Here is a 23,691-nt window from a genome sequence, read left to right on the forward strand (position 1 = left end):
GTCGTTACTGAGAAGATTAATGTTGATTGGCTGATAGCGAAACCAAGAGGATTGAGATTACTAACCCCTCTAAGATGAAATCTAACTGATTATTCTGATATCTACCTTTACCTAACCTTAGATGGATACCTTAGGTATTCACAATGATCTCTTCGTTTCCGCAGTTTCGCCTCCTCCCCGCCGAGCTTCGCTATAAGATATGGCGTCTTGCCATACCGCATCGCTTCGTCCCGGCGAGGCTAAAGTTAGACCTAGACGCTTGGAATGCCGCAACAGAATCAGATTGGGTGCAGGTTCACTACCGCATCATCTATGACGAAAGAATACCGCCTCTCCCTCGTCTAGCCCTGGTTAACCACGAGGCGCGGCAAGAGGTCATAAAGAGTTACAAGCCGCTTCGGATTGGTAGGGATACCGTTAGACGATCCCTAGGAACCCAATCGGTGGACGAAATGGCCCTCGATATTATGTGTAGCAGCTCTAGAATCACGCAGTTCAACGTGGAGAGCGACGTTCTCGAATGGGCAGAACCACGACGTTGGAGTACCGGTACTCGAGAGCTGCCGTATCCAATTTTTCTAGCAGCGTGCTTGTCAGTGAGACATGTCAGCATAGAATACGATCTCTCGATGCATACACAGCTGGAGACTCTGGCTTTGGCTGTTCTGGACCAAGACCAACAACTTGAGACGCTAACCATTGGTCTTAACGTCGAATTACGCTCCGGGAAATTGGACTCCCAGTTTCGATTGGCGAGAAGTCCACCGGGTCTTAGCTTATTCTTCCTCGACAAATTCGTAGAGTGGAAGGATGTCGATGATATCCTATCGCAATATCCGACTTGTCTCCTCTATAGAACGAGCCCGGACGACTCCGTACAAGGCTTGCATCCTCTGATCAACGAGACCCTAACAAAAGGTTACTCACCCGCTCAGATGCCCCTGGCGCCTAGAACACGCTTAGACACGCGATTTTCCATCTACGAAGTGCTCCGGCCAGGAAAACTAAAAGATGAAGGATCCTCTCTCTCGCTAGATTGGGCCTACCAGCAAGGATCAAAAGTGTTCATCTCGGACCGCTTTGATAACAGACATGTACGTGCGGATTATACCCTTTTGTTATAGTTGACCTTTTTGGCTGTGCTCTTTTCCCTTCTGCGAACTAAAAAATGATGAATATACAATACCTACCTAATATATAATGGCATTTATAAAAGTGATAAACGGCTAATTCTATTTTTCTAGTTCTGGTACTACGAAGGTATACAGGTGGATATTCTTCTATGGCTCCAACGGCTGAGAGATGTTAATGATGGTCATAACTTAATGATTCCTTGCCATGGGTTTTGCGTACCTGATTATGGGTTGCCGTAACCGTACGAATGAATTATAAGAGGTACATATGTAGGAGAGTTTTTACAGAGGTAAAAACTAAAGTATACCTATAAGTATGACTTGTATCGTTTTTGAATATTGGGAATTTGGAAGTCATAGTTAGAGTCTAGACGGACTGTTATAAGGTTTGTTGCGTTAGGTGCGTGCTACCTACCATACCTAAATTAAACTGTCGTCCTACGTGTATTTGCATGTATCTATGTACCTATCTCCGTACATAAAAGGCAGGGTACATCCACATACCTACCTCAACTACCTCTAGGTACCCAAAACACCTACATAAGGTTAGGGACCTATTCAATAAGCATTAAGCTACACCTGAAGCTGCGCATGTACATAATAAACTTGTCATAAACTTGCAGCATCATGAGAACTTCCCTCCTCGATTCTATATTTCATTTCAATACCTGTATCTATTCTAATCTACCTTAGGTACTAGTCATTTAATTTAGCTACCTTAGGTAGCCAAGCAACTAACTAACTAACTACCTAGTTAACTAGGTACATATTCAATTAGAACAGGGTTCAACATCAGAAATGTCGTCGTCCTCCGGGCTACGACAATGCATCAGAGATGTCTCGCCATATCTTATCCTCTTAGTCGTCATTAGCACCCTCGGCCCGTTGCAGTTTGGTTTCCATCTTGTAAGTCTCACCACTTGGTTGCCGTTTTTTTGTCACTAATCTAATCTCACATCCTACCAATTTCTAGGCCGAGCTTAATGCACCTCAAGATGTTATCTCCTGTCGAGTCAGACAGCAGCTTGTATCGCGATTCTCCGCCGCCCTATCCTTCGTGTCATCGTCGTCCCCGAACAATGACCAAGCCACTGTTTCCTCTGCACTGCCCGATTGCGTACCTATGGACGATGCTCAATTCGCCGTCGTATCGAGTATGTTTACACTCGGCGGTCTGGCCGGTGCTCTCGGGAGTGGTCCCATCGCCTCCGCTAAGGGCCGCCTTGTGGCCATGAGGCTGACTAGCTTGTTCTATATTGTCGGCTCCATCATCGAGACTCTCGGGGTTTCCATTGCTATGCTAGCCGTTGGCCGTATCTTCTCGGGTGTTGGTGCCGGTGCTGCCACTGTCATCGTGCCCATTTATATCAGCGAGGTAGCACCTCCCCGCGAACGTGGTACTTTCGGCGCCATGACACAGGTCAGCATCAATGTTGGAATACTGGTTACGCAGACTATGGGATACTTCTTGAGCTATGGCTCCGCATGGCGGTGGATCCTGGGCGCCGGTATCATTATCGCCGCTGTTCAGGGCTTTGGCTTGTTGCTAATACCGGAGAGCCCGGTTTGGCTGGCGGCAAATGAAAGTGTTGCCCAGGCGAGGCGTATATTACAAAGGATCCGAGGACGACATTACGATATCGGGGAGGAGACTTCTACGTGGGGGGACGCTGCAGTGATCCCAGAGGAAGAGGGACTTCTCAGCGATCCTTCTGGCGGCCTTAGGAGAGGATCGACCTCGAGCAAAGCTAGCGTTAAGAACAACGGGACTCTCGGCTTCATGGAGGTAGTAAAAGACCCCTTATACCGTCCCGCTCTTATTGCAGCCGTCGGTGTCATGTGCGCACAACAATTGTGTGGAATCAATTCCATCATCATGTACTCAGTGTCGCTTCTCCGGGATCTCCTACCGATTAACTCGGCATTGTTGACGATCATAATATCAGCCATCAATCTTATCACAACTGTTGCGTGTTCGCCGCTGCCGGATAAGTTCGGAAGAAAAACCTGTCTCCTCCTTTCGATTTTTGGCCAGGGTGCGAGCGCGCTCGTGCTGGCCTTGTCTATCTTATTCGAGACTAAGATCCTCTCGGCAATCACGGTTCTTTTCTTCGTAGCCTTTTTTGCTGTTGGGCTCGGCCCGGTACCGTTCATTCTCGCCTCTGAGTTAGTTGGGCAAGAAGCAGTCGGTGCGACCCAGTCCTGTTGTCTGGGTGCAAACTATATTGCTACGTTCTTAGTGGCCCAGTTCTTCCCGATTATTAATGTTGCTCTAAACGAGCGATTTGGAGGTGCCGGCTGGGTTTATTTCATATTTACCGCCTTAGCCGTCCTATGTGGGTTATTTGTGCTTTGGCGCGTACCGGAGACTAAGGGGAAGAAGGATGCGGACGAAGTCTGGGGCCGGACACGGCGACTTGATTAGGATAGGCTACGAGGTCTTATTTAGTTGCATAAACAAGCATATAGCAGTTAGTTACATGAAATTGGCAGATCTTTTTATTTTAATTTTTATCATGGTTTCCCAGGCAAAAGCCTTTGATATTTGATTGTATGCTCGAGTTGCATTATGGCAACTCTGACGCCGTCTACAACATGTAGTTGAGAGTAGGCAAATTCCTCTCCCTTTTCTTCATTGGCAGCCTCTCGGATGATGTCCTCCAACCCGGCCATCCCCGCACATCCCATAACGATGCAACGAATGTGACCCTTTGAAAGGAGCCGCTTAGTTGCTTCCTTGAGCTTTCGCCTCACGATGGCGGGATCAACGCCGTGGTGGAAGTCAGAGGCATTCAGGCCGGTCGATTCAACTCCGGCAAACTTTGGATTCTCGACACCGGGGGTTCTTGTCTCTGCACCAAGGAAATTTCCTACACCCGTAGCTAAGTGCTCCTCCCAGAATTTGCCCGTCGTGACGATGCCCCATGCCTCGCCGTATGCGAGCACCGATAAGGCTGCCAGGACACTAGCCTCAAAAATCCCGGTGACGGCCTTAGGGTACTTTGTATGGTTGTGCTGCATGGCTGGTACGAGCGGGTGCACGCTGTAGCAGGCGACCACGACCCCGTCGTAATCCACCACACCGTTAGGATAAGAGGTTTCTAAATCCTTGAGCACGGCTTCAGTGCTCTCTTCTAGGTCCTTCGCATCGTTTATACTTGCGGGCGCACCCTCGGGGCCCGTGTACGTATGAATTTCGGTTGACTGCAGTTAATATTAAGGTAGGTAAGCTTCGGACCTTGCTATCTGTCTGTTTCTCGACGGCTTTGCCAGATTCGAGGGATAAGGTAGGTAGTAGGGTGGATTGATTATACGGGGGTTAAGAGAGGTGATGGGGACATTGTGTTAACGCACGTATGGTAAGTCTATAGAGCCGATGACGACGTTCATGCCGTCGGTCATAGCTTTGGAGGAGTTGGGATTTAAGACCAAGATCTTGGTCGTTTTCCCTCGAACAAGTTGGGTGCCCATGGTTTGTTGTTGATTTGGTTTTCGTCCTTAGGACAGAAATAGTCGAATAAATTTCATACGAAGATTAGGGAAATAAATACCTGGGTAGTTTTCAACAACGAAAATCCCCAACGTAAGTTAACTATTCTAGTTGAAGCTTATTTAGTTATTAGTTATCGGCTTATAACTTTATACTCTTATATCCGCTCGCACGTTAGACATGATTTAAGGCTGGGCATTCACTTATATGAACCATACCTATATACGGATTACCTACCTAACATAGATTCTACAGCTACCTAGATTTCATCTTCTGCGGGGCGATGGTTGTAAGTGAGGGGTATCACCTGACAAAAGTGCTAACTTGAAAGGTACAAGTTTCGGGTACCTTACCTAGGTACCTAGGTACTTTTATGTAATAACTTAGCTTAACTAGCCTAAATTATGGAGTTTACCTAGGGATTCCTCAGCCACATGGCCAACGTCAGACCGTCTCGTTCTCAGCCTCAGATTGAACTTGGGTTTCGCAAGGTTCACGCCCGTTAAATGGAAGGTAACCTGGTACTTAACATCAACTGACGAACGCCTGCGGCCTCACCTCCAAAACTAAACCCCGCCACCGAAGCTGCAAGCAGCCTCGCCCACAGCTGGCGAGCACGGCTTAATCTCATTCTACTTTTATATCTTGATTTCTTTTAGACGTTGCCGAGAGGTTTTGTCGAAAACATGGCTGCTCCTCCTCCTATCGGTTAGTAACATTATTACTCTTATTGTCTGCTATACCAAGTTAGCTCGAGCTACCCCTATGTCTAACATGCTACACTAGTTCTCGATGGAGGTACCGGTTTCCTAAAGGTCGGATACGCCGCACAAAACTTCCCCGAATTCCAATATCCCTCTATTATCGGTCGACCCATCTTACGAACGGAAGAGAAGAACAGTGACAATGACATCGTTCTCAAGGATATCATGTGCGGTGACGAGGCGGCGGCTGCACGGACTATGCTCCAAGTCTCCTATCCTATGGAGAACGGTATCGTGAAGAAATGGGACGATATGCAGCACCTCTGGGATTACACATTCTACGAGAAGATGAAGATTGATCCCAAAGGACGTAAGATCTTGCTTACCGAACCCCCTATGAACCCCCTGAAGAACCGGGAACAGATGTGCGAAGTCATGTTCGAGCGCTACGGTTTCGGGGGCGTCTACGTAGCCATTCAAGCTGTGCTAGCCTTGTATGCTCAAGGTAAATACTTAACTAGCCTCCCAATATCTTGAAAGTTTCGACTTAACATAAGCTAGGTCTGAGCTCTGGTGTCGTCGTCGATTCTGGTGACGGAGTTACACATATCGTTCCTGTTTACGAGTCGGTCGTGCTCAATCATCTTACTCGAAGACTTGACGTGGCCGGGCGAGACGTAACACGCAATCTCATCGCCCTACTTCTACGACGAGGGTATGCGCTCAACCGAACGGCCGACTTCGAGACCGTGCGTCAGATTAAAGAGAAGCTGTGCTATGTTTCATACGATCTAGAATTGGATAAGCGTCTTAGCGAGGATACAACGGTCCTGGTAGAAAGCTACACACTACCTGACGGGCGAGTAATCCGAGTAGGTAGCGAGCGGTTTGAAGCTCCCGAGTGTCTATTCCAGCCTCACCTGGTGGATTGCGAACAGCCGGGTATCGCCGAGTTTCTGTTTAACACCATCCAGGCCGCCGATGTTGATGTGCGCTCCTCTCTTTTCAAAGCCATCGTCTTGTCCGGCGGCAGCAGCATGTATCCAGGTCTCCCGTCGCGGTTGGAGAAGGAGCTAAAGCAGTTATGGCTCACGCGTGTACTTGGCGGCAACCCCGAAAGGCTAAACAAGTTTAAGGTGAGGATAGAGGACCCTCCTCGCCGTCGGCATATGGTTTTCTTGGGCGGAGCAGTGTTGGCCAACATCATGGCCGACAAAGAGAGTATGTGGATTACGCAACAAGAATGGGCTGAGCAAGGGCCGAGGATTCTAGAGAAGCTAGGGCCGCGATAGAGCCTGACAGTCGAGGAGTTTAGTACTATGCCCGTGGAGTTTATGAAGTTGTAGCAAAATGACTTAAAATGGCCTTAAGTGAATTAGCCCAAGGCGACATTTGATCTTTTTTATTTGATGCAATGCAATTCAGAATACACCCAACCTCTAGAGTGAGCATAGGTCTAGTGTACGTGTTCAGAACATAGGTACCTTAAGTACCTAAAGTATGTGCAACTACTATTTTCGAATTTAAGTTATATTCAACATATCCGACCCAGGGTGGATGGGTACATATGCCTCTCATAGATATATATGATGTACTTGAGTTATAGAAGGTTGGTGTTGTGTACTATCTACCTAGGTAATAGGTAGGTATTGGATGCCAGGGGTGACTGCGCCACGATAACATTTGCCACATTCTTTATCCGGGATCCATTGGAACTGCCAATCTTTGACCTCCAGCTAGGCTCAATAGTAAGAAGCTACGAAATAGCAGAAAGCGTCACCTTCCCATCTATCATGATCTTTTTTAAACTTCACATTATTAACAATTTTCAATTTTATTTATAACAAGTAGTTGTGTGTTTCCTTTCATTATATTCTTTATTGACCTAATTTTATACTGCTTCTAATTCTCGTTCGACCTTAGCTATTAGTCATGTGGGATTATTGATTATTGATGAATTGTGGTAACATCTAAAACAACTACCTACAACAAACGGCTACCCGACGGGAAACATATGTGACGTCCCATCATCCTCGCCATTTCCCTTATCTCCAGTCAGGATCCTATCGATATCCGAGGTACTAACCCGACTCCTTTGAAATTTTGGAGTCCCGACCAATACGGGGATATCTCGTGGCCGAAAAGAGACACACAGAGGCGCACAGGCGCTCAAGCGCATACCTACAAGATAATCTGCCGCTGAGTGAGCCAATACATAGTGGATGAGCAAAGAGAGACTTGTCTCGTCTTACCCGACGCTGCCGGAAGACCCGCCGAGTGCGTGCTTGATCTCTCTGGTTTTTGGTGTTTTTTTTTTCTTGTCTGAATCTGTATTGCCGTATCTGTATCTGAGTCTAAATCAGGATCTGGTCAGATCGAGATCCGATCCATCCAACATACGAGTACAAGCACCATACATAGTACCACGACACCACAGCACCACAGCATCACAGATAAATCATGAGTCTTACCAATCCCTCTTCGGGTGCGGCGTCAGGTCCAGCGTCAACTTCCGCGAGAAACCAAACCCTTAAAAGAAGCGTACAGGCCGCTTTCGAAGGTATGCAGCCCAACAAATCTCTCTTGTTAACTGTATCTTTTTCTGTTTGGCTACTTTTCGTTTGTCGGCCGCTTGCTCGCATTCGCCCACCATTTTCTACTTACTCCTTTCGGTTATAAAATCTCACAACATCTAAGTCACCCCTTGATTGGTGGCCTTCGGACTTTATTCGACCTTGGCGAAATGTTGCGCCGCTGACAATTTCCCCCTATCAAAAAGTTGTCTTCAAGGCTCTTGCTCTGGTCTTAATTTTCTTTTGTTTTTTTCCTTTACTCTTTCCTTTCCTTCCCTTCTATCTAGAGAAGCACCGTATATCATGGTGCTCGGGAGAAGCCTTGACAATCCCCTGTTGTGCCGTCGAACACAACCACAGGAGGATAATAAGGCGTCCCACGGCCCTACAAACGTGGGCTTTCCTCGTACCGAGTATATAAAGGCCAGACCAATGCATCCTTCAATGACCGCTTTCCAACCACATACGTCACTATTTCGTAGTCAATGTATTACAATCACTTTATTTGTTTTCTCGCTATCGTGGAAATCCCTATAAAGTTGGCAATTAGCTAACCCGTATATAGACCCTATCGATAGGGGCGCCATTATAGGTTATCAGTCCAAAGTCAGAGTTGTCGACAAGTATAAAGTCATTGGCTTCATCAGTAGTGGAACCTATGGCCGGGTATACAAGGCCGTTAGCCGGCAAGGTCAGCCGGGCGAGTTTGCCATCAAAAAGTTCAAGCCTGATAAGGAAGGGGAGCAGATACAGTATTCAGGAATATCGCAATCAGCTGTACGCGAGATGGCGCTTTGTTCAGAACTTAGCCACGAAAACGTCATCCGCTTAGTCGAGATCATATTGGAGGATAAGTGTATTTTTATGGTGTTCGAATATGCCGAGCATGATCTCTTGCAGATCATCCATCACCATACCCAGCAACCGCGCCATAGCATTCCTCCCTCTACGGTGAAAAGCATCATGTTCCAGCTGCTAAATGGGTGCCAGTATCTACACAGCAACTGGGTTCTTCATCGAGATCTTAAGCCTGCTAACATCATGGTAACCTCAAGCGGGCAAGTCAAAATCGGCGATTTAGGGCTGGCCCGACTATTTCATAAACCACTACATTCTCTGTGGAGCGGTGATAAGGTAGTCGTGACAATTTGGTATCGCGCCCCTGAATTGCTTCTGGGTAGCCGGCACTACACGCCGGCGATAGACATGTGGGCGGTTGGTTGTATTTTCGCCGAGTTGCTATCGTTGCGGCCTATTTTTAAAGGGGAAGAAGCCAAAATGGATAAGAAGACGGTGCCTTTTCAACGTAACCAGATGCAGAAGATCGTCGACATTATGGGTATGCCTACTAAGGAGCGTTGGCCCTACCTATCGAGTATGCCCGAGTACAACAACCTCAGCATGTTACAGCCGCCCATGCTACATCCGGGTCATCACCACCACCATCACCACCACAGCAAATCAACGGCATCAACAAGCCACCTCGAGAAATGGTACTACAGTACCATCGGTGCACACTCGTCGACCTCATCTCCTAACTCCAACGGCAGCCTCGCGGCCCTCGGGGCTGAGGGCTACAAACTGCTTTCGGGTCTACTGGAGTACGACCCTGAGCGGCGGCTTACAGCAGCACAGGCGTTGCAGCACCCGTTCTTCCAAGCGACGCCGTCGGGCGGTGGCATCGGCGTGACAGCAAGCTGCTTCGAGGGTCTCAAGGTAGCGTACCCGCAACGTCGCGTCAGCCAGGACGACAATGATATCCGCACCGCCAGCCTACCTGGCACTAAGCGCTCGGGTTTGCCGGACGATAGCATCGTCAGGCCAGTAAAGAGGGTAAAGGAGGCTTAGAAAGTGTACCTAAATCTTACAGGAAGTTTAGGAAGTTTAGGATGCTGAGGGGGGGTTCGGTGAGAGGTTGCGTATATTCAGAAGCTTAGAGTAGCCCAGCAGGTTAGGTCGGCTAAAACAGCTAGGTCAGCCCAGCCTAGGCATGGCGTTGCCTAGGAAAGGAGTCGGTTCCATTGCTTTGTTCGGTCTAAGAGCACGATAAGCGGGCCAATAAAGATTTAGGTCGGGTAAGATGTCCATGCCACAGGCTGCTTGTATCAATTTGTTGTTGATGGAGGAGCGACTTGGAGTTTAATTTCAATTTCAAGCATGACGGAGTAAGGGTGGTCCTGGTTAGGACTGGGTACTGCATTGACATTGGTATTGGCGCACATCATCAGACAGGTTACGTATAAATGTTCCAAGGATGGAATATGAAAATAATTAATTGAGATTCCGCTATTCGATATGCTGTATCTATTGCTTGTCTGTCTGTCGACTGCTCGCTCTCGTAGTTGATACCTATAGGCCGACACCAGTATATTAATCAACAATTCCATCTTAGCAAAACGACCTGGGCTACAAAGAATCACAATATACCTACTCGAGTGAACAACAGGAGATTTTTTCAATCTGATATATTTTCATTGCTCGATTCCGAAGCGAAAGTAATGGGTAACTCCCTCCGTCCGCTCCTCAAACAATCAGGAACCGAAACCGCCAGTATTACAAGATTAGGTACTATACGACAAGGCACAAGCAGCACCAACTACCCCCCCTCCTCCCCCTAACCACCCTTTACAAATCAACTAACGCGGGATGATGCGGATATATATATCCCCGTCCTTTCCTTTATATTCTGCTCTCCATCCCTTCAGACTATATTTTCGCCTAGTATGCCGCCCTTATTTATTCGTATCGTGGAAAAACAAAAACAAAAAGAAGACTCTGATGTGTGACGGATGGATTCGTGACGTGATTGATAGACTTGAAAAAAAAAAAGATTTTGGAGACAGAAAAAGGGCCGCTCTAAGTGCTTCCAACGCCGAGGGGATCGGGTATTATATATTATCCATTTTGCCCGGCTCCGGTTGTATATTTACCATTGTATACTCGAGCCTTGTACAAAGTAGGGATTACGACGACCTGTCGCAGCACGCACGGGCTTGGTCTTGCCTCTTTTCATTCCTCCTCGCACTCACTCGCAATTGACCAGGAACTGCAGACGGAGCTGTATATATATGACACGGCAGGGAAAATGCTTCTCGCTCCACTACACTTGGGCTGGGATCGCCTTTCAAAGGGCCAAAACTGAATTCGCACACTAGACCCTGAATTATACGAGACGAGGCATCTTCATTGTACCGCGGCAAAAACATCCTAGCCCGAACCAATTCCATCGAGTTATTAAGGTCGTATAAGACCATGCGAGCAGCCCAAAGACCATTGAGGTTCGCTCGTCATGTCCATCTCTGGCCAAGTTGTAGGGAAGTGGTCGTTCTAAATCAAAGAAAATCAAGGGTATCAAGGGAACAGAGAACTAGAACTAGAAGCCCTACTTCTTGGCCGGCGCAGGGGGCGCCTTGACATTGTTTGACAGCCACGCCAACCCCTCGAGCAGACCCTCGCCCGTCGTGGCACAACTAGGCACTACGTACCAGATCTTATCCTTAAGCTTGGACAGCTGGAGTGCCTCGGTTACTTCTTGTGGTTTCATTGCTGTAGGAACAGTTAGCCGACTCTTGTTTGATGTCTAGGGGGTGAGATGGGAATCAATAGTTAGTTACTTACCACCTCCGATATCTTGCTTGTTTGCGAATACCAGCAGCAAGCTATCCTTCATCTCCCTGTCGTTGATAATGCGATGTAATTCTTGTCTCGCCTCTTCCATCCGCGTACGGTCGGCAGAGTCGATTACGAATATTAGACCTTGGGTTCCTATTCGTGTATTACACAGTCAGCATATGTTAGAGCTATTACGCCCGTGTCCGTGTCCGCGATTATCTACGAACCCATCCGCAAGGAAAATTCACGGTGGCCCTTGCGGACTAAAATAATACCAGGAATATCCAGAGAGGATTCCAGATCCAAAACACGACCCCAGTTCACAACTGACAAATCACTTACCGCTGAAGTAATGTCTCCATAAGGGACGGATCTTGTCCTGACCACCAACATCCCAGACGTTGAACTTGACGTTCTTGTACGTGACCGTCTCGACATTGAAACCGACGGTAGGGATAGTAGTAACGTCCTGACCCAACTTGAGCTTGTATAATATTGTCGTTTTTCCAGCAGCGTCAAGTCCCAACATCAACAACCTCATCTCTTTAGATCCGAAGATCTTGCCCATCATCTTGGAAAGTTGGCCCCCCATCTTGAGTATTATCGATCGCGGTCAAGATATTAGTTAAATTCTACTGAAGAGAACAGGCCCCGTCGATAATATCCGTCGCCTTGTTTGCGGGGGCGTGAAGCCGTATAGAGAATCGATTTGCGTTTACCACGCTCGACTAGGATTGAGATGGCGCCTAACGTCGTCGAGTTCGTTAATGTGAGAGTCGAAAGGGAAGAAGAGGAGATAGGTAGTAGGTAGAACGGTGATTGGTAGCGCGCGACGCGTCTCTATTGGCTATCTATACTCTTTTGGAGATCCAATTGATCGAATCACGAGAGTATTTCGTAGGTAACAATTCGACCTATCGTTGAAGGACCTATGAAGGGGCCTAAAGAAGAAGGGGGGGAGGTCCGTGAGGTGAAAGATGCCGATGGAGAGGGTTGGTCGTAGATGGTAGAGGTGGTTACCGTATGAGGAATGATTAAAAATAGGTAAAATTACACATCCGAGATTAGAGATTGACACATGCACAACGAGGGAGTTCAGTGGAAAGGATGGGAAAATTAAAGAGAAAGACAGAGCATTGACAAGAAGAAAAAAAATAGTTGTTCGTGTCGATTTCCAAATTGGAAGAGTAATGAAACATTAAAATGCGCCAGGGTCCAGGTCATTATCAAAATGGTTCAATTTCCGCTACTTTTAGGGGGGGAAGGGGGGGAAACTTACACCACCTAAACTTCACTGCCGCAATACCGTTATCAGTTATTTGTTACTGCATATAAGTTAGCGTACCACGCTAAAGGCGCGTTAGCTTCCCAATTAGGTTAGATAAGTTTTGATATACCAGTAGTGGATATATATTCCCTGGCAGGCCTGGTTACCCCTGCAGAAGTTCATCGCGCAGCCGCGGAAAGGTACGGAGAATTTGTACATCAAAGGCTTCGTCCAATCTTAGCATTGGGTACATGTACATTAGGTATGTAGGTCAGTATACCAATATGTAGAGCATGCAAATGCAGTATATCCAATGCAACAGTATATTATTAATGAATCCAAAGTATGTAATAGCAAGCAACATAGTTAAAGGGGGGCATATGCCGGGTAGTGGCATACCTTTTATTAAGAGTTATTAAAAAGGGGCTCGTTTTAAATATACGACTTAGTTGGCAACGTTAAGAAATAAGACAGTAAAACTACCTGTTAGCTACTTATTTTTACAACTGATAAAAATTCACATTACAGAAATATAAAGAATATAAGCATAAAAGGTAATTAAGAAGCATGTAATATGTATAAATTCAACTAACAATTGCTTTTTAAGATGTCTCTGGTTTGGGTATAAGACAAACGGAGATGTAGAGGCCTCCAGGCCTCCGAAGATGAAATGAGAGTTAGCAATAATAACTCGTCCTCTTATATCAACACTTGAATAGGTACCTGCTATAGCTGTGCCCCATTACTGTGGTCTTCAACTTCGCAAAAGGCCTTAAACGTCGTGAACGAATCATCTTGACCTCCTTGAGATTCTAGAATTAATTCTGCCGTAGCGCCAACGAAGAAGACATATCCTTCCTTAACCTCTTCAGTCTTTGGACCAACCGTTATTTTGCCTTTGCCCCCCGTGCAGATAACAATGCTTGGTCCATCGATAGGGTCGAAGGTTGCCTTGGATCCCTCACCATTAAGTACCGTCCTGATGACGCTAAACTCTTCGATCGGCGGGTCGTACAGGGTTGCCTCTGAGCCCGAACTGTATGCGGTGCGGTTGAGCACTACGTACGGATACTCTTTTGGCGACATCTTCTGCTCCTCGATGGGAGCGTAATTGTATGTCAATAGATCGACCAGCGTCTGAACATCCTTAAACTTGGGTGTAAATCCAGCTCGTACAACATTGTCACTTGCTGCCATACACTCGATGATATCACCCGACAAGTACGCATGAATATCGTCCGCTTTCAGAAAAAGGGCTTCACCTGGAGAAAGCTTGACATAGTTAAGGAAGAACAAGACGAAGAGACCGATATCTTCCGGGAACTGCTTGTTCAGTCGAACCACCAACTCGGACATAACTGCCCCGCTGGTAGATTCGACCCCACCATCTGCAAATTCACTTCCTCTGCTCTCGGCGTCCGAGACGAGTGCCTTAGAAGCCGACGCTACATCTTCTTGTGAAGACTTCATAAGAGCGGCAAAGGCAGACTGGAGGGCTCTCTTGTTCTGCGTAGTAGACTCGGAAGAAGCGTCACTCTCCTGTCCTCGAACCGTGGCGATGAATGCCTTTGCGGCGTCTTCTCCGACCAGTTGTCGTAGAGCTGGTACGGAGGATAGAAAGTGAGCAATTTCGCCAAGCGGGCGGAATCCACACAGACCCTCAAAATCGGTTATCGCAATGGCCATTTCGGGTTTGTGGTTGTCGTCTGGGTAGTTCTTAGGGTCTCTTTCATGCAATTTTTCGGCAAGTTTTTTGTTGGGATGGGCTTGGATGGAGAGGGCCTTATTTATAGAGAGCACCTTGAATAGGAATGGTAACTTGGGGCCATATTTCGCCTTAACAGATGGGGCGAGGAGCATTTGATTCTCTTGGACAAGCTCGAGCAAGGTGCGGCCGGATTCGACGTCCTTAGATGGGTTCGAAGGGTGAGTCCCCATCCATAACTAAAAGCGCAAGGTCCTTCATGTTAGCTATTATATTACGTAGGGTTTGGCAGCAGGTAAAAGACACACCTCAGCATATGGTTTATCTGACTGAATGTTCAAGTTATCGGAGGGTGTCGCAGCGGCGAACTTAGCTGCGGCAGATTCAGATCCAATCTTGCCCCAATCGTAGGAGTTCACTCCGCATTGGAGTCGTATAAGAGGGACGGGTAGCACCATTGTCGGCGATGACTCGAATGTTTCAACAGTATAGGTGGTAGGTGTTTAGGTGGGAGTTCGCAGATATTTATTTAAGGTCGCGCAGATTTGGAATAGGAGATGATTATAAGATTACCTAAGGTACCTAAGGTTAGGTATAGGTACTAAGGTAGGTCACAGCCCGTTGTAAGTGCCTTACTGTAAGGTACGCGGTTGACGATTCCTAAGTCTGCAAGTAATAGAGGTAAAGCTCAAGGTGCGGGGGAGTTACCCCGCGAGACTTGTACTAGGTACCTAAGAGCTATGAGCCACAAGCCACAAATTACCTAAAATATCCATAAATGGAATTGGGGGCTAGGTCGTCAATAGAGGCGTGGCTTCATTTACTCAGTACCTAAGGTTCATATTCAAACTTAAAATGGCTATACTTGGACATGCCATAAAACCAATGTATTCAAACACTTTTAATGATTTTGAAGATTCTTCTAACTTCCGATTTGAATTTGTACCTAGCATTCTATTACTCATTTCTCATCACAATTGGCCACTATCATAATATCTACCCTAGTTAACCTTAGATAGGTACCTAACAGTTAACTAACGTAATAAAAACATCACCGAGATGTCTTCACGAGGGAATCAGCGAAGAGGTCCAAATCGCAATAGCGAGATCGGCGAGCACGGCGAGGAATTGCCCATGTGGAAAGACATCAAGGACAAAGGCACTGCTATTACCAATGCCTTCAACGATAGTAGCTCCAACGTCAACAAGATTCGCGACCAGGAGAGGCTCATGGCCGAGAAGAAGACCAAAGGCGGTGAGTCCCATTCCCGCCCCGTCTTCTATATATCAAAGTCTTTATTTATCAAGCATAACCAAAGTAATCTGATACTTCTCATTAGTCCTCACCATAGAAGACTATAATACACTCGATGACTTCTACCGTAAGGGTGTAAAGGCCAATGAAATCGCTAGTCAAGCCATTGTCGAAACAATCGAAAAGCTCAAGGTATTGCGTGCCGTGCAGAAGGCCAAGGAGGAGCAGCAAGAGGTAAACACCTCGAGAGTCCAGCGGGCTAAAGAGTCAGCTGCTGCTGCCTCTTCTCTATATGACTTTGACGGATCTGGCGAGTCGTCCGTCCCGTCTCCAAACCCCACCATACGCCGTATAAATAATAATAACAAGGGTGACCGTGACTCAGTCCCCCCTAGGGATCGTTCTACTCCGGCAACCAAGGCGGGGAGCGCCGAACCACAAGCCGGGCCCTCTTCTAACTCCATCCGTACCAAGCAGACGTTCGCCAAAGACGACGAGGTCGCTTTCAAGCCCAAGCCCGTAAGTAACGAGCAGACGGACTGGATTTTAGGCATCGTCCAAGATGTGCGCGGCGACGGAAAGACGAGGCGTTACAGGGTCCTGGACGCCGACGTGGACGAGAATGGTCACCAAAAAGATTTCCGAACTTACGCTAGCAGCATGATCCTTATCCCTAGAGAAGGGACCGTGTTGCCGCCATTAGAGACGGGTAAGACGGTGCTGGCGCTTTATCCCAATACCACCACGTTTTATAAAGCCGAGGTTATGGGGATGGATGGCGATGGGAAGGTGAACTTGAAATTTGAGGGCGAGGAGAGCAGCAACACAATGCAAGCCGTCATCCGTCGACACGTTGTGGAGTATCGGGGTTGAGGAGGGCGAGCTTTGTTAGATTGGTTGATTGGGGTTAGGAGTCTAGGCTGATCGGATGGGACCTGATCTGAAGTTACTGGAGTTACTGGTTGATTCTTCTGGGAGCCAAACTTGATATGATTCAGTATTTAGTCTACGAATAGCGTATGCGGGTTGAATTCGGATTTCATCTTGACGCTTACTCGGGCGATGAAATGGCTATCTGTTTCATTCCCTGTATGAAATAGCATCGTATACTCAAACATGTTATTTAACTAGTAAGCTTCTGATATTGCCCTTTCGTATATACTGCCTTTTTTAGGATGTAGTCATGCCGGAAGAACATTATCGTTAAAAAGATGGATGAGATTTGAGCCTCGACTTGCAAGGGTCATGATACATGCTTACTAGGTGTAAGTCACAACACCATATAATCAGATCTATGACTCAAGCCTAACAACTTAAAACGCTTCTTGGCCATAATAACACTCAACCCATCAGGTGGGTAAAGGATGAATTTTGTGATTTAGGTTGAATAAATCCCATAGTCTGGTGTCTTTCTAACGACTCAGTATCCTGCCAAGTAACAACTAGCCCCGAGTTGAAAAAGGTCGGATCCAATGAGTTGAACAGCAAGGATATAATCCCAAATCTTTTGATACCTATGCCCTAAATTGCCCGAGTCTTTTAAATTAGCTAGCTGTTGACGTATCAAATTTCAATAACTACGGGCTTATAGATCTAAGATACTATCACTTACAGAAATATAGTGCGTTTCCATCCAAGGAGGAGAAAAGGTAAGGGGTATTACTTGACCCTGCATATACAACGCACCAATCATATCTCCCCATCCCTTCCAATGCAGCTCACATCCGCGACAAGCCTCCACCTGTCAGGGGCGTCTCCTTCGTCATAGCCAAGTACCTAAGCCAGCCGTTTGTAGGCTTGTCCATCGGCCTCTAACACTCGACAGTGGAAGATGTGATTGTTTGCTATCTAGAAGCTTTTTTTTCTGTTCTGCCAAGGAGGAAAGTTATATCTTAGGGATGATAGATAGGTAGCCAGAGGCCCTTTTTAGGCTTGGCCTAAAGTGATACATCGTCCAATAGTTGCCAGACCTAACTGCATTTACTATTCTTTTCGTCAAACGTGCATGCGTGCCTCTGACTAACACCAACAATGTTAACTTGCATCACGGAGGATGAGATGACGGGTAAACGTACAAGACAATGGCTCTAGAAGTTCGAGGCAGTGTGAATTGCATTTAGTTTCATTCAATCCGTCTTCCATTCTTGCTCGATGTTTTCTCTTTGTTATTCCATCTACAACAACTTCTTAGATCTGCCACGACTTCTTAGGCATTCTTCATTCTTCTTAATTCTACCTTTTAGTTTATAGGTCAGGTACCTTTTATTCATACATACACCGAGCTGGTCTCACGCCTTGCGTATTGTTCTCATGCTGCACATATAATCCATCTCACCTATTCCATTCCTTGAGACTGAGCCCTTATTATTAGTGGGAACAAGAATCGATTTTTAGCAAGAACACAGACGGCACTGAGCATTCATACATATTCATTCCATCAAGATGCTGGCAATCTTGACTCTAATAGCCCTGCTAAGCTTTGCGGAGGCTAGCCGGAAAACACCGCGAACCGCTATACCTTCAGGCCTTAGTTCGCCTTTGACAACGACAACGTTGACGACAATACCATCAGTTACAACAATAGTGTCGAGTAACATACCCTCGATCCAGATTAATACGTCAAGTTCTACATCGCGATTGCCGAGCGCCGCCGCTGCTAAGAGCAGGTGTACTACTTTACCACTCGATGCGCCTACGTCTACATCTATATCAACTCATACCACATTCGACCCTGAGATTACGCCCTCGCCCGAGTTACCACCGCCAGGGGCTAATTTCCACGAAATAGGCGTCAAGTATGTACAGACTACATACTATAGCTGCGTAACCTTTCCTTTGGAAACGCACTGCGGCTGGCATGAACCTATATTAGACGCTGGAGCGAGCGGGATGCGATGCGAAGGAAGTGGGCAGGCAGCTTTACGCGCCGGCGTCGTCGCTGGTATCGTCGCTGGCGGATTAGTACTCGGGCTTTGATATTTAAGTGTAGTCCGTTGTATGTTTATTTATTTTTCTTCCTTTTGGGCATGGGCAGCTGGGCAGATATACCTCCAACCCTAATGACTTACGAAATATGATCATGATAAGTCTAGGACGCTTTGCGATTATGAGATACCTTAGGTAGGAAAACAGAGGCGTTCAGGAATCAATAACTATAGAGTTAACTATAGAGTTAGTAGTTACTATGATATAGTAAAGTAAAAGAAACATTATTAGCAGATGCCATTAGCGGATCTCGTACGATCTCAGTACGATCTGATGCGAATAAGTCACGTATGAACCAGAATCATGAACTAGAACATGAACTAGAAACGGGTATTGCCATGACAACTCCTTGATTTATGCTATCGCCTATCGTGGGGGGGAAATCATCAAATTCATTCCGTCACGGCTCGAGGAAAGTTCACTAGTACCGTACCGCGTCGAGAACTAGTATGTAGGATGCAGAGATGCATTTTCGCGTATAATGCACAGAGCCAGTGCCGAAGCCGAGCCAAATCCCACTCCGCAAAGACCAGACCAGAACACCTAGAAGCCCATCGTCTATTTCTCCTTCTTCGCCTTGGCACCCTTGACCTTGGCGGTACCCCGTAGGGTCTTCTGTCGGTTCTTGCGCTGCTTGCCTGTCTAGTTGTTAGCATTTCCATTCATATCGACTATATTCATTCCATCAGTCCTCCAGATATAAAAACGTACGTTGCTGTCTTGACGGTCTCTCAGGTCTGGTAGCCAGGCCGACACGAACCAGTCGGTACAGGGGCTCAAACTTCTTCATGGCCTCGGGGGAATCGTAGACTAGAGCGAAACCGGTGGTCTTGCCGCCACCGAATTTTGTTCGCAGACCAAAGACGGAGATCTGGTCCTTCTGTGCCTTGTACATGACGGATAGCTTTTCTCGGAGCTCGTCCTTGGAGAGGTTGGCTCGGCCGGGGTGCAGGATATCACTATGAGGAAGCTTGTGTTAGTTTCGGTTGTCTTCGATTATTTCTCATATCTTCGATCGTGATCGTGCTCTATTATCGAAGTGGGATGCAACGTACACGACCATCTGCTTGCGACCGAGGAGAGGGTTGCGGATGAACTTGCGAGTTCGCAACGTGACGGGAGCCTCGGAGTCAGCCATCTTCGCGGTTTAATGACGGATCGAAGAGGGAAATTGGCGTTGATGTTGCTGCTGGATTAGTATTCTCGAATTGAGGTGCGCAGGGTGGAAAGGCCTTCACAAAAATTCGTTAACCGAAAGTGGGTGGGTTGGTGGATTGGTGGATTGTTGATTGTGTGTGATTGGGGCTAAGACCCGGACCGAGTAAACTTCCGACCTGCGCTTTCTTTCTGCTTTCCTTTTTTTTGCTTTAAGTGTGCACAGGGCAGGACCCATACGCGAGGTTAAAACCCTAAGAAATTTACCATCTTTCAGGTAGGTACCTAGGTACCTAGTCCCACTAGTTTTTGCACAGCCATACCGCCCACTTCAGCCACATAGTGTATGATAGGTACCTAGGTACATACAGGTAATTTACATGTAATTCAAGTCTTCTATTTCCAACATCGCAACTTCACAACTTCACCAACTTCACCAACTTCGACTCTGTGGAGACTAAGTAAAACATTTGACCCAGTATTGTCCTGAAATACCAAAAATTTTGCCTACCTATTCATTCAAAGAGCTAAAAACCTGTGGACCCTTTAAACATGCCCGTAAAAGAACACGAGTTGAAAGCTGATGCCATCGACCGCTTCTGTTCTCAGTACGTTCAATTAGAAAAAGATCTTGACTATCCTTCACCTGCACTCCTGCGAGATGCAGATATTCAAGACACTATATACCGCCGCATCTTTGCCGATGACGCTCTTGCTTATCCCCCTCCTCGGAGGTATCAGCTACGGGTCCTTAAGGAGCTCACGTCGAGGATCGAAGCGAGTATCGAAGACTGGGATCGTCACGTAAGGAAAACCCATCTCTTATGTACCTATCTTATATACAAGCGTGTAGTTTACCTAGGTACCTATGGTTCATATCTCTTGCCATGCAGCCATGGCTGATAACCCAATTCCTCAGGGGGTTTCGGACGACTTGATGAATACGCTCTCTTGTCTCCTAGCACACCCGTTACCTTCCGAGACCACTGCTGCTCAGCAGAAATCATATGTGACGTATAGTCTATCTCTACTTGATGGTCGTGATAATGTTGCCCAAACTCCAGCTCAGATCACACTACTCGAGTCGCGCAATCTCATCTCTGCCTCGGGGACCACTGGCTTGCGTACTTGGGAAGCCTCCCTTCACCTGGGGCAATTTCTCTGCGCAAACCCGTCCCTTATTCGAGGGAGGCGAGTTTTAGAGTTGGGATCAGGGACCGGATACCTATCCGTGCTGTGTGCTAGATTTCTTACTTCTACTCTAACTATTGCCTCGGACGGCTCTGATGAGGTTGTGGCAACCCTTCCCGAGAACTTCTTTTTAAACGGCCTCCAAGACTCAAAGCAAATCCGGGCAATGGATATTAAATGGGGTCACGCTCTTGTGGGAACAGAAGACCAATACTGGAACGGCGGCATGCCCATCGATGTGGTCCTTGGCGCGGATATAACCTATGACAAGAGCGTCATCCCGGCTCTCGTTGGAACATTAGAAGAATTGGCGGGTATGTTTCCGCATGTTACAATTCTCATTGCCGCTACCGAAAGGAATCAAGACACATTCAAAGCCTTCCTTGACGTCTGCCAAGAGAGATGTTTCAACGTCGAAGAAGTTGATTTTAAGCTTCCATGCAGACAAGACCAACGAGGTCCATTTTACAGCGACCAAGTGCCTATTAAGATATGCAGAATACAAAAGTGCTCGAGTTCTTGAAACTCGATGCTACGTAATTCCTCGCTTTACCATATACCTCGCATAATGCCTTACATACTCCTAGTGATAATCACACTTCCCGATTACCTATCTATACTACATTTATCTAGTTCTAGGACAACAATATAGATAAAGGGGCTAAAGAAGACTCTCGTAAGACTTCTATAACTAAGAACACTCAGTTCAATATTATCAATGCAAACATCTAAGTACCAGAAACAAGAATTTCCATTAAGAATCGAAATCACCTTATGATCTCTTAGTAACACCAAGCCTCCTAGGTAAGGCTGCCTGCTTCCGTCCGTAACACGTGTGCAACATAAACGCCATACAAACACCATAACACGGGATGGAGCACTGTCATACACTACGGAGGTAAGTGCTAGGAAAACATGTCATTCGATATATGGCTTGACAAACGGGTCCCTGTGGAATTTCTTACTTCTATCCTTTTTCCCCCTCTACGTCTCATATATAAGTGAAAATACACCATCTGGTGTAAGCCAATAGTGATGCTATTCAGAAGATCATTCGCCTTGTCAACGCTGGTGATGGAATGCCGGACTGGGGTCCGCTTCACGACACATAGATGGGACTTTGAGTATGGAAAGACTTTGATTCTCACGTGGACAGGCACTGCCGACTCGGTCAATATTAACCTAGCCAAGCTTACAACTGAGGGACTCATGCGGATTGATGAGATCGCTAAAAGTATAAGACCTTTCCCCAGCAGTTGTGAGAATGCATAGATACTCACGGATTATAACTAGACTATAAAGGCAACAATACATTTATGTTGACGCCCAGAGTCGATCTTACCCCGGGTACTTACGTCGTCTACATTAGCGATGGCTGGTGCACAGATGAATCGCCCAAGCTAGCACTCTCCGGCGGCCTTTTACAGGTAACGATATATTTTCAAGCCCTTCTCACTATCTCTGCCTACCTACTAATATGATTAGCGGAACAACGACGCCCCTAGAGATACGAGTAACAAAGACCCCAGCGTCAACAAGGGCGATGACGGATTAGCACCCAGCGCCACAACGGGAATCAGCATAGGTTCAACTCTTGGGGGGATTTTCCTTCTACTAGCCTTAGTTGCCTTCTTAATCCATCGTGGGCGGCGGGTCAGGACCAGATTGGAGGACCCAGAGGCCGCCAATACACAGAATAAAGGGAAGCAGAAGCAGAAAGAACCGCAACTTGACACCCAAGGGACTTTATCAGATACCAAATAAGGGTGGGTATATTCTACGATTTAACGATGGTGGTTATTAATATTCTTGTAGTGCAAGCAGAAGTATACGGCATGTAAATCAATACCAGGTGACATAACACTATAGACATTACCTACTCCTTCGGCCGTCCAGCATGCTGTTATCTTAGGAGAAAATTGGAGTCTTCCTCAGCGAATATACCGTCTAACGAGAGCTAGCTACCCTCTTAGTAAGGCTATAGCGTATTATCCAACGAATAGGGGGTCATCTGAGTAGGCGCAACTATTGGTAACTGTGGGAAAAGGGTTTATATTCAAGTTCTATAAAGTATAACGTAGGAGGCAGGCAAGACAGACATCAGAAACGAGAACAAAACAAATAGGCTTGGCATATAATTATAATTGAGCCATTGATCACTATCTAGAGTCGGGCATGAGTCTATCGATAGGTGTCCCGACCACAAAGCTAAGCTCCAGCCTACACAGCTTTCTAGGGAACAAGCATCCACAAGAATCGTAAGTGAGATGTTCCCTCCGTGAGGTCCCTCCTCCAAACTCAACGTGTTTAGAAGCGAATAAAACGTATGGTTTGTGCGAGAGAGTGACGTGAAGTATAAACAGCAAAAGAATCCCACTGATAGGGTTTTCTCTCCAAGCCGCCCCGTCCCCTCAAAGAAGTGTACTGCTGGACGCCAGCCAAGGGATCCTCGGAATTGCAAATAGAAATCAACAGCTCAGAATGCTGCCATCCCTTAACCCAGTTACCAGCGCCCTCCAAAATCAAATCGCGAAAAGAAATGGCCATTCTGTTCTCCAACCTAGTCCCGTCCATTCGTACGTAATCTCTGCTTAGAGCGCTCTACCACTCTGTCGCGACGT

The 23,691-nt window shown here is 46.7% G+C and overlaps 11 protein-coding genes across 11 annotated transcripts; 7 read left to right on the top strand and 4 right to left on the bottom strand.

The window, feature by feature from the left end:
• Positions 1–1,647, top strand: F5Y00DRAFT_130969 (uncharacterized protein). The gene is made up of 2 exons (XM_048004212.1): positions 1–1,094; positions 1,245–1,647. The coding sequence occupies exons 1-2, from the start codon at positions 144–146 to the stop codon at positions 1,371–1,373; spliced, it is 1,080 nt and encodes a 359-aa protein (XP_047868982.1). The 5' UTR covers positions 1–143; the 3' UTR covers positions 1,374–1,647.
• Positions 1,648–1,660: 13 nt separating this feature from the next.
• On the top strand, positions 1,661–3,642 carry F5Y00DRAFT_225242 (general substrate transporter). The gene is made up of 2 exons (XM_048006143.1): positions 1,661–2,039; positions 2,107–3,642. Exons 1-2 carry the CDS (start codon positions 1,932–1,934, stop codon positions 3,556–3,558), a joined length of 1,560 nt encoding a protein of 519 aa, XP_047868983.1. The 5' UTR covers positions 1,661–1,931; the 3' UTR covers positions 3,559–3,642.
• F5Y00DRAFT_225244 (Asp/Glu/hydantoin racemase) lies at positions 3,643–4,837 on the bottom strand. The gene is made up of 2 exons (XM_048006144.1): positions 4,488–4,837; positions 3,643–4,337 (listed from the first exon to the last, which is right to left on the bottom strand). The coding sequence occupies exons 1-2, from the start codon at positions 4,602–4,604 to the stop codon at positions 3,648–3,650; spliced, it is 807 nt and encodes a 268-aa protein (XP_047868984.1). The 5' UTR covers positions 4,605–4,837; the 3' UTR covers positions 3,643–3,647.
• A 224-nt stretch (positions 4,838–5,061) lies between these two features.
• Positions 5,062–6,988, top strand: F5Y00DRAFT_225245 (actin family). The gene is made up of 3 exons (XM_048006145.1): positions 5,062–5,331; positions 5,410–5,832; positions 5,889–6,988. Exons 1-3 carry the CDS (start codon positions 5,310–5,312, stop codon positions 6,617–6,619), a joined length of 1,176 nt encoding a protein of 391 aa, XP_047868985.1. The 5' UTR covers positions 5,062–5,309; the 3' UTR covers positions 6,620–6,988.
• Positions 6,989–8,332: 1,344 nt separating this feature from the next.
• F5Y00DRAFT_250829 (meiotic mRNA stability protein kinase SSN3) lies at positions 8,333–9,748 on the top strand (the record flags this gene model as incomplete). Its single annotated transcript, XM_048009774.1, has 2 exons — positions 8,333–8,387; positions 8,466–9,748. 2 exons carry the CDS (start codon positions 8,333–8,335, stop codon positions 9,746–9,748), a joined length of 1,338 nt encoding a protein of 445 aa, XP_047868986.1.
• A 1,362-nt stretch (positions 9,749–11,110) lies between these two features.
• Positions 11,111–12,769, bottom strand: F5Y00DRAFT_131149 (ADP-ribosylation factor 6). Its single transcript, XM_048004215.1, has 3 exons — positions 11,855–12,769; positions 11,519–11,665; positions 11,111–11,446 (listed from the first exon to the last, which is right to left on the bottom strand). Exons 1-3 carry the CDS (start codon positions 12,102–12,104, stop codon positions 11,283–11,285), a joined length of 561 nt encoding a protein of 186 aa, XP_047868987.1. The 5' UTR covers positions 12,105–12,769; the 3' UTR covers positions 11,111–11,282.
• A 568-nt stretch (positions 12,770–13,337) lies between these two features.
• F5Y00DRAFT_225256 (mannose-6-phosphate isomerase) lies at positions 13,338–15,188 on the bottom strand. The gene is made up of 2 exons (XM_048006146.1): positions 14,793–15,188; positions 13,338–14,723 (listed from the first exon to the last, which is right to left on the bottom strand). The coding sequence occupies exons 1-2, from the start codon at positions 14,940–14,942 to the stop codon at positions 13,506–13,508; spliced, it is 1,368 nt and encodes a 455-aa protein (XP_047868988.1). The 5' UTR covers positions 14,943–15,188; the 3' UTR covers positions 13,338–13,505.
• A 130-nt stretch (positions 15,189–15,318) lies between these two features.
• F5Y00DRAFT_225258 (SGF29 tudor-like domain-containing protein) lies at positions 15,319–16,873 on the top strand. The gene is made up of 2 exons (XM_048006147.1): positions 15,319–15,739; positions 15,825–16,873. The coding sequence occupies exons 1-2, from the start codon at positions 15,544–15,546 to the stop codon at positions 16,610–16,612; spliced, it is 984 nt and encodes a 327-aa protein (XP_047868989.1). The 5' UTR covers positions 15,319–15,543; the 3' UTR covers positions 16,613–16,873.
• An 874-nt stretch (positions 16,874–17,747) lies between these two features.
• Positions 17,748–18,902, top strand: F5Y00DRAFT_225259 (uncharacterized protein). The gene has a single exon (XM_048006148.1). It carries the CDS (start codon positions 18,182–18,184, stop codon positions 18,713–18,715), a length of 534 nt encoding a protein of 177 aa, XP_047868990.1. The 5' UTR covers positions 17,748–18,181; the 3' UTR covers positions 18,716–18,902.
• Positions 18,903–18,947: 45 nt separating this feature from the next.
• F5Y00DRAFT_225260 (putative 40S ribosomal protein S24) lies at positions 18,948–19,876 on the bottom strand. Its single transcript, XM_048006149.1, has 3 exons — positions 19,780–19,876; positions 19,436–19,683; positions 18,948–19,362 (listed from the first exon to the last, which is right to left on the bottom strand). The coding sequence occupies exons 1-3, from the start codon at positions 19,860–19,862 to the stop codon at positions 19,283–19,285; spliced, it is 411 nt and encodes a 136-aa protein (XP_047868991.1). The 5' UTR covers positions 19,863–19,876; the 3' UTR covers positions 18,948–19,282.
• Positions 19,877–20,249: 373 nt separating this feature from the next.
• Positions 20,250–21,809, top strand: F5Y00DRAFT_225265 (putative methyltransferase-domain-containing protein). The gene is made up of 2 exons (XM_048006150.1): positions 20,250–20,683; positions 20,799–21,809. Exons 1-2 carry the CDS (start codon positions 20,432–20,434, stop codon positions 21,591–21,593), a joined length of 1,047 nt encoding a protein of 348 aa, XP_047868992.1. The 5' UTR covers positions 20,250–20,431; the 3' UTR covers positions 21,594–21,809.
• The last annotated feature ends 1,882 nt before the right edge of the window (positions 21,810–23,691 follow it).

The sequence above is a fragment of the Daldinia vernicosa genome, assembly GCF_022497035.1.
Source record: "Daldinia vernicosa strain CBS 139.73 unplaced genomic scaffold F5Y00scaffold_4, whole genome shotgun sequence".
Classification (NCBI taxonomy): Eukaryota; Fungi; Ascomycota; class Sordariomycetes; order Xylariales; family Hypoxylaceae; genus Daldinia; species Daldinia vernicosa.